This window comes from Scyliorhinus torazame, chromosome 28 (genome assembly GCF_047496885.1).
Source record: "Scyliorhinus torazame isolate Kashiwa2021f chromosome 28, sScyTor2.1, whole genome shotgun sequence".
NCBI classification, from domain to species: Eukaryota; Metazoa; Chordata; class Chondrichthyes; order Carcharhiniformes; family Scyliorhinidae; genus Scyliorhinus; species Scyliorhinus torazame.
This window is the reverse complement of record NC_092734.1, coordinates 24,995,979-25,009,558: the sequence shown is the minus strand read 5'-3', so window position 1 is coordinate 25,009,558 and position 13,580 is coordinate 24,995,979. Positions and strand designations below refer to the sequence as shown.

Sequence of the window (13,580 nt, the reverse complement as noted above, 5' to 3'; positions counted from 1 at the left end):
TGAGAGAAAATATTTCTCCTCATCCCCGTCCCAAATGAACAATCCTTTATTTTTAAACGGTGACCCCTAGTTCTAGATTCTCTGGCAGGGGTAACCATCCTCTCCTCATCCAGAAGTATTTCGCTGGCCGTCAAGCGCTTTGGGATATTCCGAGATCAGGAAAAGGGCTGTTTGAATACAAATCTTTTTTTTCCCTCTTGGTCAACACATATTATACCAGCTCCGTCTCACTCAGCCCAGATTCCAACAAATACTCTGCACGTCTCGGATTGAAGTCCTCAAGGGCCCAGCTTCTAAACTTTTCTTGTTCAATTTCGGGACACGTCGCGAATCACACTGTGCAATCTTTGTTTGGTTGGTCAAAATCGGCGATATCATAAATAAACTTGCGCAGGAGTTTTCCCACAAGTGCAGGAATTCAAAAGAAACCCCAAGCCGATTTGAAATACTGCACCACTCGGTGACATTTGTGTCACACTTAGTCCCAAGAAACTCGGGATTTCTGCACTCGAAACGGCAACTCAACCAGTTGTTCGTCTCCATTTCACATTGTGCAATGAATCAGGAAATAGTTTCTTGGTCCTGTAAAGTTTTCTAAAGGTGCATTTGCACTCCAGTCACTGGCCTGTCAAGTTTGGCTTTGTACTCGGAATATTGCTTGTTTCTACGGAAGTTAAAATGTTGGAAAAGCTGAGCGGGTCTGGCAGCATCAGTGGCGAAGGGAACAGAGTTAACGTTCCAGGTTCGTAAGAGAGGGAGAAATGTGACGAATGTTTAAGAGGGATGGAGCAAAATAGAAGGTCAGGAATAGGTGGAAGCTAAGGAGAAATTTGACAAAGATGTCATGGCGCACACGACTATGGTAATGGAGGTGTTAAAGACTAAAGTAGGTGCTGATAGTGGCATAAAGGTAAGAAAGCAGAGTGTGGTAATGGATAAATGAATGGAGACTGTTGCACAATTGTTATGTTACTGGACTAACAATCCAGCAGCCTGGGTTAATAACACTGAGAAATAAATTCCAATCTCACTGTAACTGTGGGGGAATTTCAGTTGATTTAAGGGAGTAAATATGGGGCAGGAATCTCCGGTCCCTTACCCGCGTGTTTCTCAAGCCGTGCCGTTTCCTGGTGGCGGGCTTCTCGCTTCCCGCCGCTTGCCAATGGGGTAATAAATAATAAATATTGACCAGGACATAACGCCCCCCCCCCCCCCCCCCCCCACCACCCCGGCACTTATTTGAAAGAATGGCGTGGGATCATTACCATCTGCCTGAAAGGGGGAGGGGGTGTCTCCTTCATAAGACGGTACCTCTGGCAATGCAGCCCTGCCTCACTGCTGCAATGAAGTTTCCGACTGGATTTTACGCTGAGGTTGCTCAAGTGGGGCTTGAATCCACAAGCCTTTACCTCAGATGAGATGCTGACACGCTCCGCCAAAGTGGAATGGATGACTTGCAAAGCATTATCCTCCCGTACAATAGTGCATCCCCCACGTTCTTGTCACACCATCCACCTGGAAATAGACACTCTACCTTATCCATCACATCTGCGGTAAACGGCGTTGTTTATTTAAAATGAGTTACTGTTTGTGTTAAAATAGTCCAAAGGACAATAGACTCCCGACAGTGCTGAGGATGCCATTGGGGCCCTCGAGCCTGTACCGACCCTCTGAAAAAGCACTTCACCTTGGCCCACTCTCCCGCCCTATCCCTGTCACCCTGCGCTTTGATCATGGCCAATCCACCTAACCTGCACATCTTTGGACTTTGGGAGGAAACGGGAGCACCCGGAGGAAACCCACGACACGGGGAAGACGTGCAAATTCCACACAGGCAGTCACCCGAGGCCGGAATTGAACCCGGGTCCCTGCCGCTGTGAGGCAGCAGTGCTAACCACTGTGCCACCCTGGTCAATAATAAATGTTGAAACTGAGTTAGGTGCTTCTGTGCGGAATATTGCACACGCTCCGGAAATTCCCTTTGGGCTGCCACGCTCTGCTGCCGTAACCTCTGCAGATGGTTTGCAGCAAACAACGTTCCTGCTGACACCCTGCCTGAATTGCAGAGGTAAAAACCTCCAAGATATCTCTGGCGAGGTGCATCTCCCTCCACTTTGGCCTTCAATAGGGAAACACAGAAATGCCACCAGCAACCGAATATGTCCAAGGAATATTAATATCATTATTCCTTTTTGAAAATCACAGAATCCCTACAGGGCAGAAGGAGGTGATTCGGCACTGACCCTCAGAGGAGCACCCTATTCCTGCCCGATTGAAAATGTATCGTTCTTGTGGGGAGTCCTACTAAAAGAAAATAAATAAAACCCGGGTTTGTATCATATGATTGGAAATCGAGTATGATTGCAACATCTCGTACATTTTCTTCCTGAATCGGAGCTTTTTTGAAGATTAATTGATCGCGTTACCTATCTGTCGAGAACTAAAACTCTTCCTTCAATCTCCAGTTTCACTGGTGTCACGATATGGAGATATTAGGAACGTGGGTCCAGAAATGGGGTCCAAGAGATAGGGGTTAAAGAGACTGAGGGAAAAGACTGCCAGCAGCAGAGTCAGATATCCCGAGAGCCCGAGTTACCATGTCCCATTCAGACTTAACCTCGTTAGTGGGAATACACGTGATGCCCTGGTTCAGCCAGGGTGATCCACTCAAGGTCCATTGTCCTTCGGGACAACCTTGTTTGGTAAGCCATTAGCCCATCATAGAATCTGATTATCTATTTGTCTGACAATGGAAGGTTAGGTGGCATGGTCTCTCAGTGGTTAGCAATGCTGCCTCACAGGGCCAGAGACCCAGGTTCAATTCTGGCCTTGGGTGACTGTCTGTGTGGAGTTTGCATATTCTCCCCATGTCTGCGTGGGTTTCCTCCGGGTGCTCCGGTGTCCTGCCACAGTCCAAAGATGTACAGATTAGGTGGATTGGCCATGATCAAGTGCCCTTGGTGTCCAAAGATGTGCAGGTTATGGGTATATGGCGGGGGAGTGGGTCCTCGGGTGCTCTTTCAGACTTCATAGGCCGAATGGCCTCCTTCTGCACTGTAGGAATTCTGTGTATCAATGTTAGTTGCATGTGAATTGCATAGCTCTGCTCTTTTGTAGAAACAAGAGTGGGAAACCAGGCAGCCAAGATAACAAGTCTGTCCACCTCAGGGGAATACCTTTGTTTGAGGGATTGGTGGACTTTAGAGAGAGAGAAGAAATGCTGTTTTGTACAGTTACAGGCAGAAGATTGTGGAAACCAACCAGGGAGGTCTTGAAAGTTGCCAACGAAGCAGACTTTGGAAAAAGGTTGTGAATAAATGTCCCTACCAGAAAAAAAAATGCTTCGGAAAGGCAAGTTTGCCTTGGCCTGTCTGTGCAAGTGGAATGAGAGCGGCATGGTTATTATGAATGATGTTTAATGGGAACTAGTGTGTTAAGGATAAGAAACTGCATGCTATCTGTTTGTGTTAGAGCTGATAAAAAGTTTAAAATCTTGTTTTCTTTTGTTTTAATAAAGTTTTTTTTTACAAAATAACCAATCTTATATTATCACTCCTGAAACAAATCGATCTTTTTGCACCGCATTAAAACGTTTAAAAATTATGGCATCTGACCCAGTCTCTTAGCCGCTGTTGAGAGCTGATTAGCGTCCGTAACACTTGTGCTCTAAAACCCGGGAGCTGACAGTTAGCGTAAGTTGCTGATGCCCTTTTGTTTTTAGCGAAGGATGTTCCCCTGCATTTCGATTCTGCATAGGCAGTGAATAATCTCGCGTGGTTCCCGAGTTAAGAGTTTCAATTGCTGCTGAATCAGCCAGCATTGAGCCAACAGCCTTGAAGGAGTGAAGAGGCTGCCAATTCATCCCATGTGGGGATGCTTGCATGTATGGTGGATTTAAAAAGCAGGTCACATCAGTGATCATTCCTTTTTTTCATGTGCTTTTGGATCTCTGTTTGTTTGAATGGAAATGAAAGCTGCCATTTCAAAACAAGAAAGGGAGTTGGTTCCAAATGCCAGCAACACGCCAGAGGCTGCCAGCTGAAACTGTGCCCCCACTGTGTGACCAATTCTACCGGAACCAGAGAGTTGGAATGAGCCTCACCCAGTCTGCCAATCCTCAATGAACTTTGTTTGGGAGAATTAAAAAGAAATTACTTATTGGGGGATTCAGTGAGAGCGCGGTGGACACTGCCTGTTTCTACCCTTCCCCTTAACTCGAGCATGATTCATTGTCACATGATTTGGAGGCTCCAGAGACAAGAATTAAAAGCTTTGATGGCTCTCAAGCCGTTCCATTAATTTTTATCCTGATTTAGATAGAATCTTGCTAATTAGTTGCTGACGTCTAAACTGCCGTGAGCTGTGTACGTGATGCCCTGAATTTCAATACTGAGCACATTTAACCAAAATAGAAGGATCACTTTGTAACCTGGTTAATTTAGTATGTTTGTTGCTTTTGATCATTATGCTTTACATAGTTTCAGAGAGGTATTCTATACATATATGTTGAACATTTTTCTGCCTTTGGCTCTCCTGAATTCCCTCTGACTGTATAAAAATTACATTTTCTCTGCAGAAAGAGTAGTTTAATTCCTGCATTGCAGTTATCTATCAAATTATAATAATAATCTTTATTGTCACAAGTAGGCTTACATGAACACTGTAATGAAGTGACTGTGAAAATCCCCTCGTCGCCACACTCGGGCGCCTGTTCGGGTACACTGAGGGAGAATTCAGAATGTCCAATTCACCTAACAAGCACGTCCTTCGGGACTTGTGGGAGGAAGCCGGAGCACCCGGAGGAAACCCACGCAGACACGGGGAGAACGTGCAGACTCCGCCCAGGCAGTGACCCAAGCCGGGAATCGAACCTGGGACCCTGGCGCTGTGAAACAACAGTGCTAACCATTGTGCTACCGTGCCACCCAATATCCGAGCGTCTTCCACAAGATACCACAAAGCAGCGTGCAGGCAGAGATTGGTTCAGACAAGGCTTCAATACCATACATCCTGAAATTGGCTTGGAATTATTTGCATAATGTACATTGGCCTGAAATTGCTATGGTTTCCAAACAAATTGGTAGTGTCCTAATTAAGGTTGGATTTCATACATATCTCTTGGCTTATTGCAAACATGCTTGTGGTGACTCGCTAGTTTCAGGCTCCTGAATTGCCCATCTCTTACTTAATAGTACTAGACCAATTTGGGACAGTCTTATGTTAACAAAGCAGTTGGATTATTGAACGACTAGGATGAATAGATGTTCAAAGTTCTTCCCCCAACCCTTATCTTTCCTAACACACAAAATATTTTGCTTATCTCTTCTAAGGACATCACCATGCAGAGTCTAAAACTAGAGGGCATAGGTTTAAGGTGAGAGGGGAGAGATATAAAAGGGTCCAGAGGGGCAATTCTTTCACACAGCGTGGTAGTGTCTGGAACGAGCTGCCAGAGGCAGTTGTGGAGACACGTACAATTTTGTCCTTTAAAAAGCATTTAGACAGTTATATGGGTAAGGGGCTATGGAGGGATATGGGACAAATGTGGGTAATTGGGACTAGCTTAGTGGTTAAAAACTGGACGGTATGGACAAGTTGGGCCGAAGGGCCTGTTTCCATGCTGTAAACGTCTATGATTCATCCCAGCTATGTTCCATTGTTGTTATTGATACCTGTGAAGGGAGCAAAATTGATGTTTCCCAGAATTCCTTGATTCTGGGCATAACTCTTTTCATACTGAGTGGCTTTGGCACATTTTAAAGAACATTTTAACTCCCGCCTGAGTAACTGTTTGCTGATTTCTGATGGCGAATGGCTAGGTTTCCAAGCTATCATTTTACTATCATTTTTTACTTTCCCTCAGACTGTTGGGCGTTCCACCTCCTGCCAAGAGCTGAGGTGAGCAACCCGCCCGCCCAAGGCCAGTTTGCCTATCTAGAGTAACTGCGGATGACTCGGTCTCCAGTCTTCCACAATCCTTCCCGCAGAAGTATCGCTTTCACTCGGCTCCTCCCTTTGCTCTATCTTAAGATTGGGAACCCACAGTTTGGAGAATGGTAAATATGGACGGAGTGTCATTTTGGGCAAGTTTGTTCCCCCCCCCCCCCTTGCCGGCTCCAGCTTTCTGGGTGAGATCCAGACCTGGGGGCCGCACTGAGAACTGTTTTCTGCAATGGGGAACTTACTTTTCCAGTCATGGACAATGTGACCCCCAGACGACATAGGCATCACTCTCAAACCTTGATGCCTGAGGGGTAACCAGCCCACCCATCAATAAAATTTAGTGTGATGGCACCCCCACCTCCCCACACACACACACACTTTTCGGGCCCCCCCCCCCTTTCAGTCCTCCTGCCTTTCAGGACCTCCACTTCAACCCCCAACCTTCATGACACCCCTTCTTACCCTCCTTCATCCTACCATATACCCCTTCAGAACCCCCCCCCCCCCTTTCATGGGCATGGCCCTCTTCAGACCCCGTCCCTTTGCGGTGCCAACCTGGCACCCTGGTAGTGTCAACCGGCCACCGTGGGTCAGGTGACTCGTGCACGGTTTTTCGTCCAGAGTGAAGCCCCTTTTGGCCTCAGCCGTGACACTCCCAGCACAAAATGGTGGGAAAATCGAGCCCATGGTCTCAAGTCATAACCCACTTATGAATCAGCATCTTACATCGAGCAAAGAGCATTTTGAAACATTGATGAGCTAATTATCGTTCTGATTCTACTCTATAGTCAAGGACTTTGTCTATATATGTGGTTGTGGAACCCACCTCTTCACTCACCTGATGATGGAGCTGCTCTCCAAAAGCTAGTGTTTCAAAACAAACCGGTTGGACTTTAACCTGGTGTTGTAAGACTTCGTATTCTTTATGAGGCGAGGGTGCTGATTGGTTGGCACGTGGACTTTGATTGTTAGAGGAGTCGACATGGAGCGCGCACTAGTTGATGCTGACCGACAGATAACTGCCAAGCATTCGACAACATGTCTTTTTTTAACAGTACGGTTTATCTGAAAGAGAGTGGGTTGTGGGTCACCCCATTTACCAGGAAGGAGAAAAAAAACTGATATCAGCCAGGAGAATAATTAGAATTTCTTCGAGTAAATGATAGTCACGGGCTCATGATGGGCTGATCCAGAAATCGTGTGGTGAGGGTGAGCAGAGACATCCTTGGTGGAAATAAGCAAGCAGATGAAAGCATCCAGAAAAGAAGAGAAATGTAGAGTGTTAACAATGAAAGTAACGGCCAAACAAATGGAAATGTCATCATAACCCGTTCTAAAATTAGGAGTTGACCTGAATAAAGATGTTAATGCCCCATTGACGTGTTGCCATGTTATTATTGTTTAGGCTGCAGTGATGGCACTGGTGCATGAAGATGAGGTAAAGGGCCTCCAGACTCCAGTCTGGGATAAGTATATGGAATTATTGTCGAGTGTTGGTTTTGAGGTAAGTGAAGCAGCTTACCTGCCCGCATCAGCTGATGCCAAACACTTCTCCATCCATTCCCTCGCTGTGCCAATACATTTACATTCATGGTATGTGTCGCTGGCAAAGCCTACATTTATCGCTTATCCCTAACTGCCCTGAAGAAGGTGGTCGTGAGACACCGTGAATCGCTGTGGTCTGTGTGGTACGGTTATGCAGGGAGTTTAATGGTATTGACCGTGAGTGTGTGTGCGTGTTGACTCATGAACAGGGATACCCAGGTCCCATTGGGTACCCACACTTCCCAACCTCTCAGCATTTAAGAAATGTTCTCTTTCTTCTACGAAAGTGGGTAACTTCCTAGGTATTCACATTATATTCGATTTGCCATGTCCTAGCTCATTCACTTGGCCTGCCAAAGTCCTCTTGAAGCTTCCTTGTGTTCTCCTCACAACTTATAATCCCACCTTCTTTTGTGACAAATGCATATTTGGTCCCCACATTCAAATCATTTATATAGGTTGCGAACGGCGGCGGCACGGTGGCGCAGTGGTTAGCACTGCTGCCTCACGGTGCTGAGGACTCGGGTTCGATCCCGGCCCCGGGTAACAGTCCATGTGGAGTTTGCACATTCTTCCCGTGTCTGTGTGGGTCTCACCCCTACAACCCAATGATATGCAGGGTAGGTGAATTGGCGAAATTGCCCCTTAATTGGAAAAAAAAGAAAAATGGGGAACTCTAAATTTAAAGAAAAATAGATTGTGAAGAGCTGTGAACCCAGTACTCATCCTTGCGATAACAGCCATCCTGACAGTAATCATTTTATTCCTACTCTCTGTTTTCTGCCTGTTAACCAATTCTCAACACACACTAGCATGTTTTCCTCAATTCCATGCCCTCTAATTTTGTTTACTAACCTCCTCAGCCTTCTGAAAATCCAAATACTTCAAATCCACTTGTTCTCCTTTATCTATGTTACAAGTAACATCCTCAGAGAACTGCAATAAATTTGTCAAACAGGATTTCCTTTGCATAAATCCATGTTGACTCTGCCCGATTTTCCCAGTCTTAACAGCCTTTATAACAGATTCTAACATTTTCCCGAAAACTGACGTCAAACTAGAAAGTCTGTAGCTCTCCATTCTCCCTCCTTAAATCATGGGCTTACGCTTGCTACTTTCCAGTCTGCGGGAACCTTTCCACAATCTATAGAAGCTTGAAAGATAACGACTAGTGCACTCACCATCCCTCTAGCCTTCTCCTTCGAGATGAAGCTCAGCTGGCTAGGGGTTTGTAACCTTTCCAGTACTATTCTTTATGAGTACTAATTTATTTTAGTTTCTCAGTTTTGCCAGTCTCTTGGCCGCCTAGTACTTCTGAAAGATTTTCTGTATCTTCTTCCGTGAAGACAGATGCAAAGTAACTGTTTAGTTTGTCCACCGTTTCCCTGTACTAGATTTCCTGGGTCCACATTTCTTCTAGATAATCCTTCCCTTTTCACATACCTAAAGACACATTTACAGTTTGTCTTTATGTTCGTCGCTAGTTAGCATTCATATTACTGTTTCCCTTTCTTAATCAGTTTCTTGGACCTCCTTTTCTGGGTTCCAAATTGCACCGAATCCTCAAAAATTCTCACTTTTCCTGGCATCCTTATAACTCACTGCCTTTGATCTAATGCAATCTTTAACTTCTTTCATTAACCACAGTTGACGTACATTTTTCTTTGGGTGTTTGTGCCTTGCAGGAATGTATATCTGGCGTAGACCATATAGTATTTCTTTGAATGCTAGTCTCCCGTCAAATCGTTTCATGTATTTTTCCAATCCACTGGAACCAACTTGCTCCTCATACCTTCATGTCTTCCTTTCTTCAGATTTAACACCCTAGTTCAGAATAAGCCATATTGCATTCAAACTTAATGAAAACTTCCATCATATTATGGTCACTGTTTCCCAAAGGCTCCTTTACAGAATAGTTATTAATAAGCCCTTTCTCATCACAGAATTATAAATCCAAAATAGCCCGATCCCTGATTGGCGGCTCAACGTACTGGTACAGAAACCCATCTCTTACCACACCCCAGAGCATTGGTGCTCTTTTGGTTAACCCAGTCTGTGTGCAAATTGAAGTCGCTCATTTTTCCCCATGTAACATGCATCACTAATTTCCTGACTTGTGCCACACCCAACATTACCCCTCCAGTTTGGTGGCCTATAAACAACTCCCACTAATGCCTGCTGCCCTTTGCTGCCTCTTTGCTCCATCCAACTGATTCTACATCTTGATCCTCCCATCTAAGATCCTCTCTTTCCAGTCTACTGACCTTATCCTTCTTTAAGACACACTCTAAAGAACGGTTGAAGCGAGACGACAACGGCAACGAAAACCGTCCGGGAGAAGCAAGCGACAACACCAACACCAGATCCATCCGCGTATTGCCCTCTGTAATTGTTTCCCCGACGCCCAAATGTATATGTACCCCCTCAGTTTCCCCCCCCACAAACAGATGCCTCCTTATGTGCTAAAAAAAATATTGCTAATTGTACAGAGCTGCTGTTGTTGGCCTAGCACAAAATACCCATACCAGTTATTTTATTCTAACTTCTTTTTTGTTGTTTGTTTAGTTTTTTGCGCGTGTTCCCATCTCTTCTATGTATATATATGTATTCTATTTTGTGTACATAACGGTAAATATACTTTGTTCAAAAACCCCTTAAAAAACATTTATAGAAAAGACACACTCTAAAACCCACCCCACAGTCCTACTATACCCTGAGCTGGCTCAATGTCAAATTGCAAAGTCATGATGTGGAGATGCCGGCGTTGGACTGGGGTGAGCACAGTAAGAAGTCTTACAACACCAGGTTAAAGTCCAACAGGTTTGTTTCAAACACTAGCTTTCGGAGCACTGCTCCTTCCTCAGGTGAATTGCAAAGTGCAATAGGACATTTTGCTACTTTAAAAGGTGCTACACAAATGCAAGCTATGATTATTGATTGCTGTGCAATGACTTCCACGTTCCTACATCAAGTAAAAGCAGGAGCAAGGTAATCGGTGATGCACACACTGATTAGCCTGCTGAAATTCCCTGTCGAGGGTCAACAATTGTGCTTGAAAGGAATACCTGCATGCTGACTGATAACTGAGACAAGCAATGAATCAACATCATCATATAACTTGCGTACTACCGAAAAAAGGCAGTTTGTTGAAGCTTTTTTGTATCGCACTCATCAGGACAAATCACAAGAATACCAATGTCAGGGGAAACAACAACTTTTTACTTTATAAGAATAGAGTGCTGATTGGTTGGCAAGTGGATTCTAATTGGTAGATGTGTTGCCATGGAAAATGCACCGGCTGATGGTGACTGACACTTAACTGCCAAGCATTGTTTAAAATTTAAACCAGGTAGCTTGACTCTGATTGGTCAAGGATTTGCCCCGAGGATTGACCCCGCGATTCACGTAATTAAAAGAAAATTGTTAAGAATAAGATGGAGTTTGATCCAATTTTCTTTTTAAAAAAAAGACAATTCGCTTCTGCCATTAGGATTTATTTTTGGGTAAATATGTATTCTCTTCTTTGTCTTCCATGCCAGCATAATACCAATTTCTGCTGAAGTTTTTTAACAAATGACACAATATTTTGACAATTGGTATGCAGCAGAGAATTACTGAAACGTATAAAAACTGATCCAGGACACATGGTACAAATGAATAACTATTTATCTGTAACTAAATAGGCCCCTGTTTAATATCTGAGCAAGGTTTTAATGATTGGTGGCTTTGCCGATGCACTCATACAATTGTTTATCCTGCCTGAACTGGACGGAGCAAAATCAAACTGCTCGAAATATAACAATCACTGTCCTCTTAATAAAAGTCAGTGCTTGAAATGGAGCCTGTTTTTAAACGGACCTTCAGGGAACTTGAGAGCACAGCAGGAGAATGTTGAAATTCCAATTACTGAGCCTTGGTAGACAGTCAAGTTCCATCCCTACCCTTGGAGGATGAGTGTTGCGAGGCTGCCAGTGTATGTACTTGACAGATCTGGATGTCAGCCTTTGGTGAAATTGAATATTTCATGATTATTCTCTCTTCTTATTCTTGCTGACATTCTTTAAAATTCCGAACCGTTGAATCTTGTGGATTTTATCCAATGACATTGTGATGTGAGGGGCAGTCAATACCCTGCTTGCGGAGGAATCCGTTCCCCCAGGTCCTCTCCGTTGCCCTCCTGCAGTCACTGACTGGCGCTGGGGTGCAGTTCCCCGAGGTTCGGCTGGCTGGCTGTGAGGAGCTGTTTAATAGCGCGTGATCCCCGAGCGTGGATATTGAACTGTGGAGGGCATCACAGCTGAGCCGCTTCTTGCGTTCAGCTGAAGGCCCAACACGAGGAACTTTTCAATTGAGAATCCGGAGTGGGAATCCTTCTGGTTTCTTTTGCTTTTCTTGTTATCAAGCTCGGAGCTGGTGAAGTAAATTATTTATGTGTTGCGGTTCACTGCTCCTGGATGAGATAACGATTGTTCCCGGAATGATCAAAATCCTCAAACTCCCTCCGTAACATAGAAAATAGACGCAGGAGGAGGCCATTCGGCCCTTCGAGCCCGCTCCCCCATTCATTCTGATCATGGCTGGTCATCCAACTCAATAGCCTAATCCCGCTTTTCCCCTACATCCTTTGATCCCCGTCACCCTAAATGCTAAATCTAATTGCTTCTTGAAAACATACAACGTTTTGTCCTCAACTACGTTATGTGGCGACGGATTCCACAGGCTCACCACTCTCTGGGTGAAGAAATGTCTCCTCACCTCAGTCTTAAATGGTCTCCCCTGTATCCTCAGACTGTGACCACTGGTTCTGGACACCCCCACCATTGGGAACACCCTTCTTGCATCTACCCTGTCGAGCCCTGTCAGGATTTTATAGGTTTCTATGAGACCCCCTCCACCATTCTTCTGAACTCCAGCGAATACAATCCTAACCGATTCAATCTCTCCTGATATGTCCCTCCTGCCATCCTAGGAATCAGTCTGGCCAACCTTCGCTGCACTCCCTTTGGAGCAAGGACGTCTCCCTAACAGCACTGTGGATGCACCTACAGCACAGGGACTGCAGCGGTTCAAGAAGGCATCTCACCACCAGCTGCTCAAGGGCGGTTAAGAGTTGGGCAGTGAATGTTGGCCCAGCCAGGGAAGCCCATAACCCTTGAATGAATTTTTAAAAAATGATTAGAATGGTTTCGGGGATGAAGGATCTTAGCAATGATGTTCGGTCGGAGCCCGGGTGTTTTACCTTTGGAATAAAATAAGTTGTGGGGAGGTTTGATAGAGGTACACAAGATTATGACCCCTGTTTAGATGAGAGAGCTCAGAAGAGCTGTGCCTATGAGTTAATCGTACATGGTTCCAGACGACACAGATTTATGGTTCTGGGAAATGGCTACACGAGGAGTGATGGCTACACGAGGAGTGTAAGAGCGAAATGTTCAGTGTAACAAGTGGTAGTGACCTGGACCTCACTGATTACAAGGCTGATGGAAGCAGAGTTGGTGAGTGATTTTAAAAGACAATTAGATAGGAACTTAAGGGCTACAGGGATAGAGCAGGGAAAGATCGCTAGAGAGAACTGACATGGACTTGATGGGCTGAATGGCCCTCTGTGCTGTAATGACTTTCTGGCTCTGTGGGTTTCCTCTGTTTTCCTGCTTCTTGCAGTTGTGATGCTCAAAACCAGGCTGTTGACATGTGGGTCTCACAAAGTTAATGGGATTCCACAATTTGGGAATGACCCTACATTGCTCTGGTGACATCAGACATCCACTTCTCTCCAGTCTCCTGGTCTGTCCGAGGAACAGCTGGTAGCTCCCAATGCCGGAGATGGGTTCTGCGCCTGTGCCAGGATGAAAATGGCATCACGACGCTGGCACCCCGATGCGCCGGAGCAGTGCGTTGGCACAAAATGTGGCAATTGCCAGTCAGGAGACCTTTAAAAACAAGTTGAAAGAAAACGGATTCACTGCCAGTGTCTTTGGCATCAACAGTGCTCGGGGGAGGGGCTGTTCACACATTCATCCCCCAGTGGCCTTCAGGAGATTGGCAATGGACAAGGGGTGGGGGTGTCAGTGAAAGATCGAAGGTCAGGCTTG

The 13,580-nt window shown here is 45.2% G+C and overlaps 1 protein-coding gene across 3 annotated transcripts in view; it reads left to right on the top strand.

Moving 5' to 3' along the window:
- The window catches only part of fuom (fucose mutarotase), a 138,991-nt gene that overhangs the window by 40,591 nt on the left and 84,820 nt on the right, over positions 1 to 13,580 (top strand). For all 3 annotated transcript variants that reach the window (XM_072491671.1, XM_072491674.1, XM_072491673.1), the window contains one exon: positions 7,349 to 7,447. In XM_072491671.1, the coding sequence (XP_072347772.1) occupies positions 7,349 to 7,447 (99 nt within the window). The remainder of the gene's footprint in view (positions 1 to 7,348; positions 7,448 to 13,580) is intronic.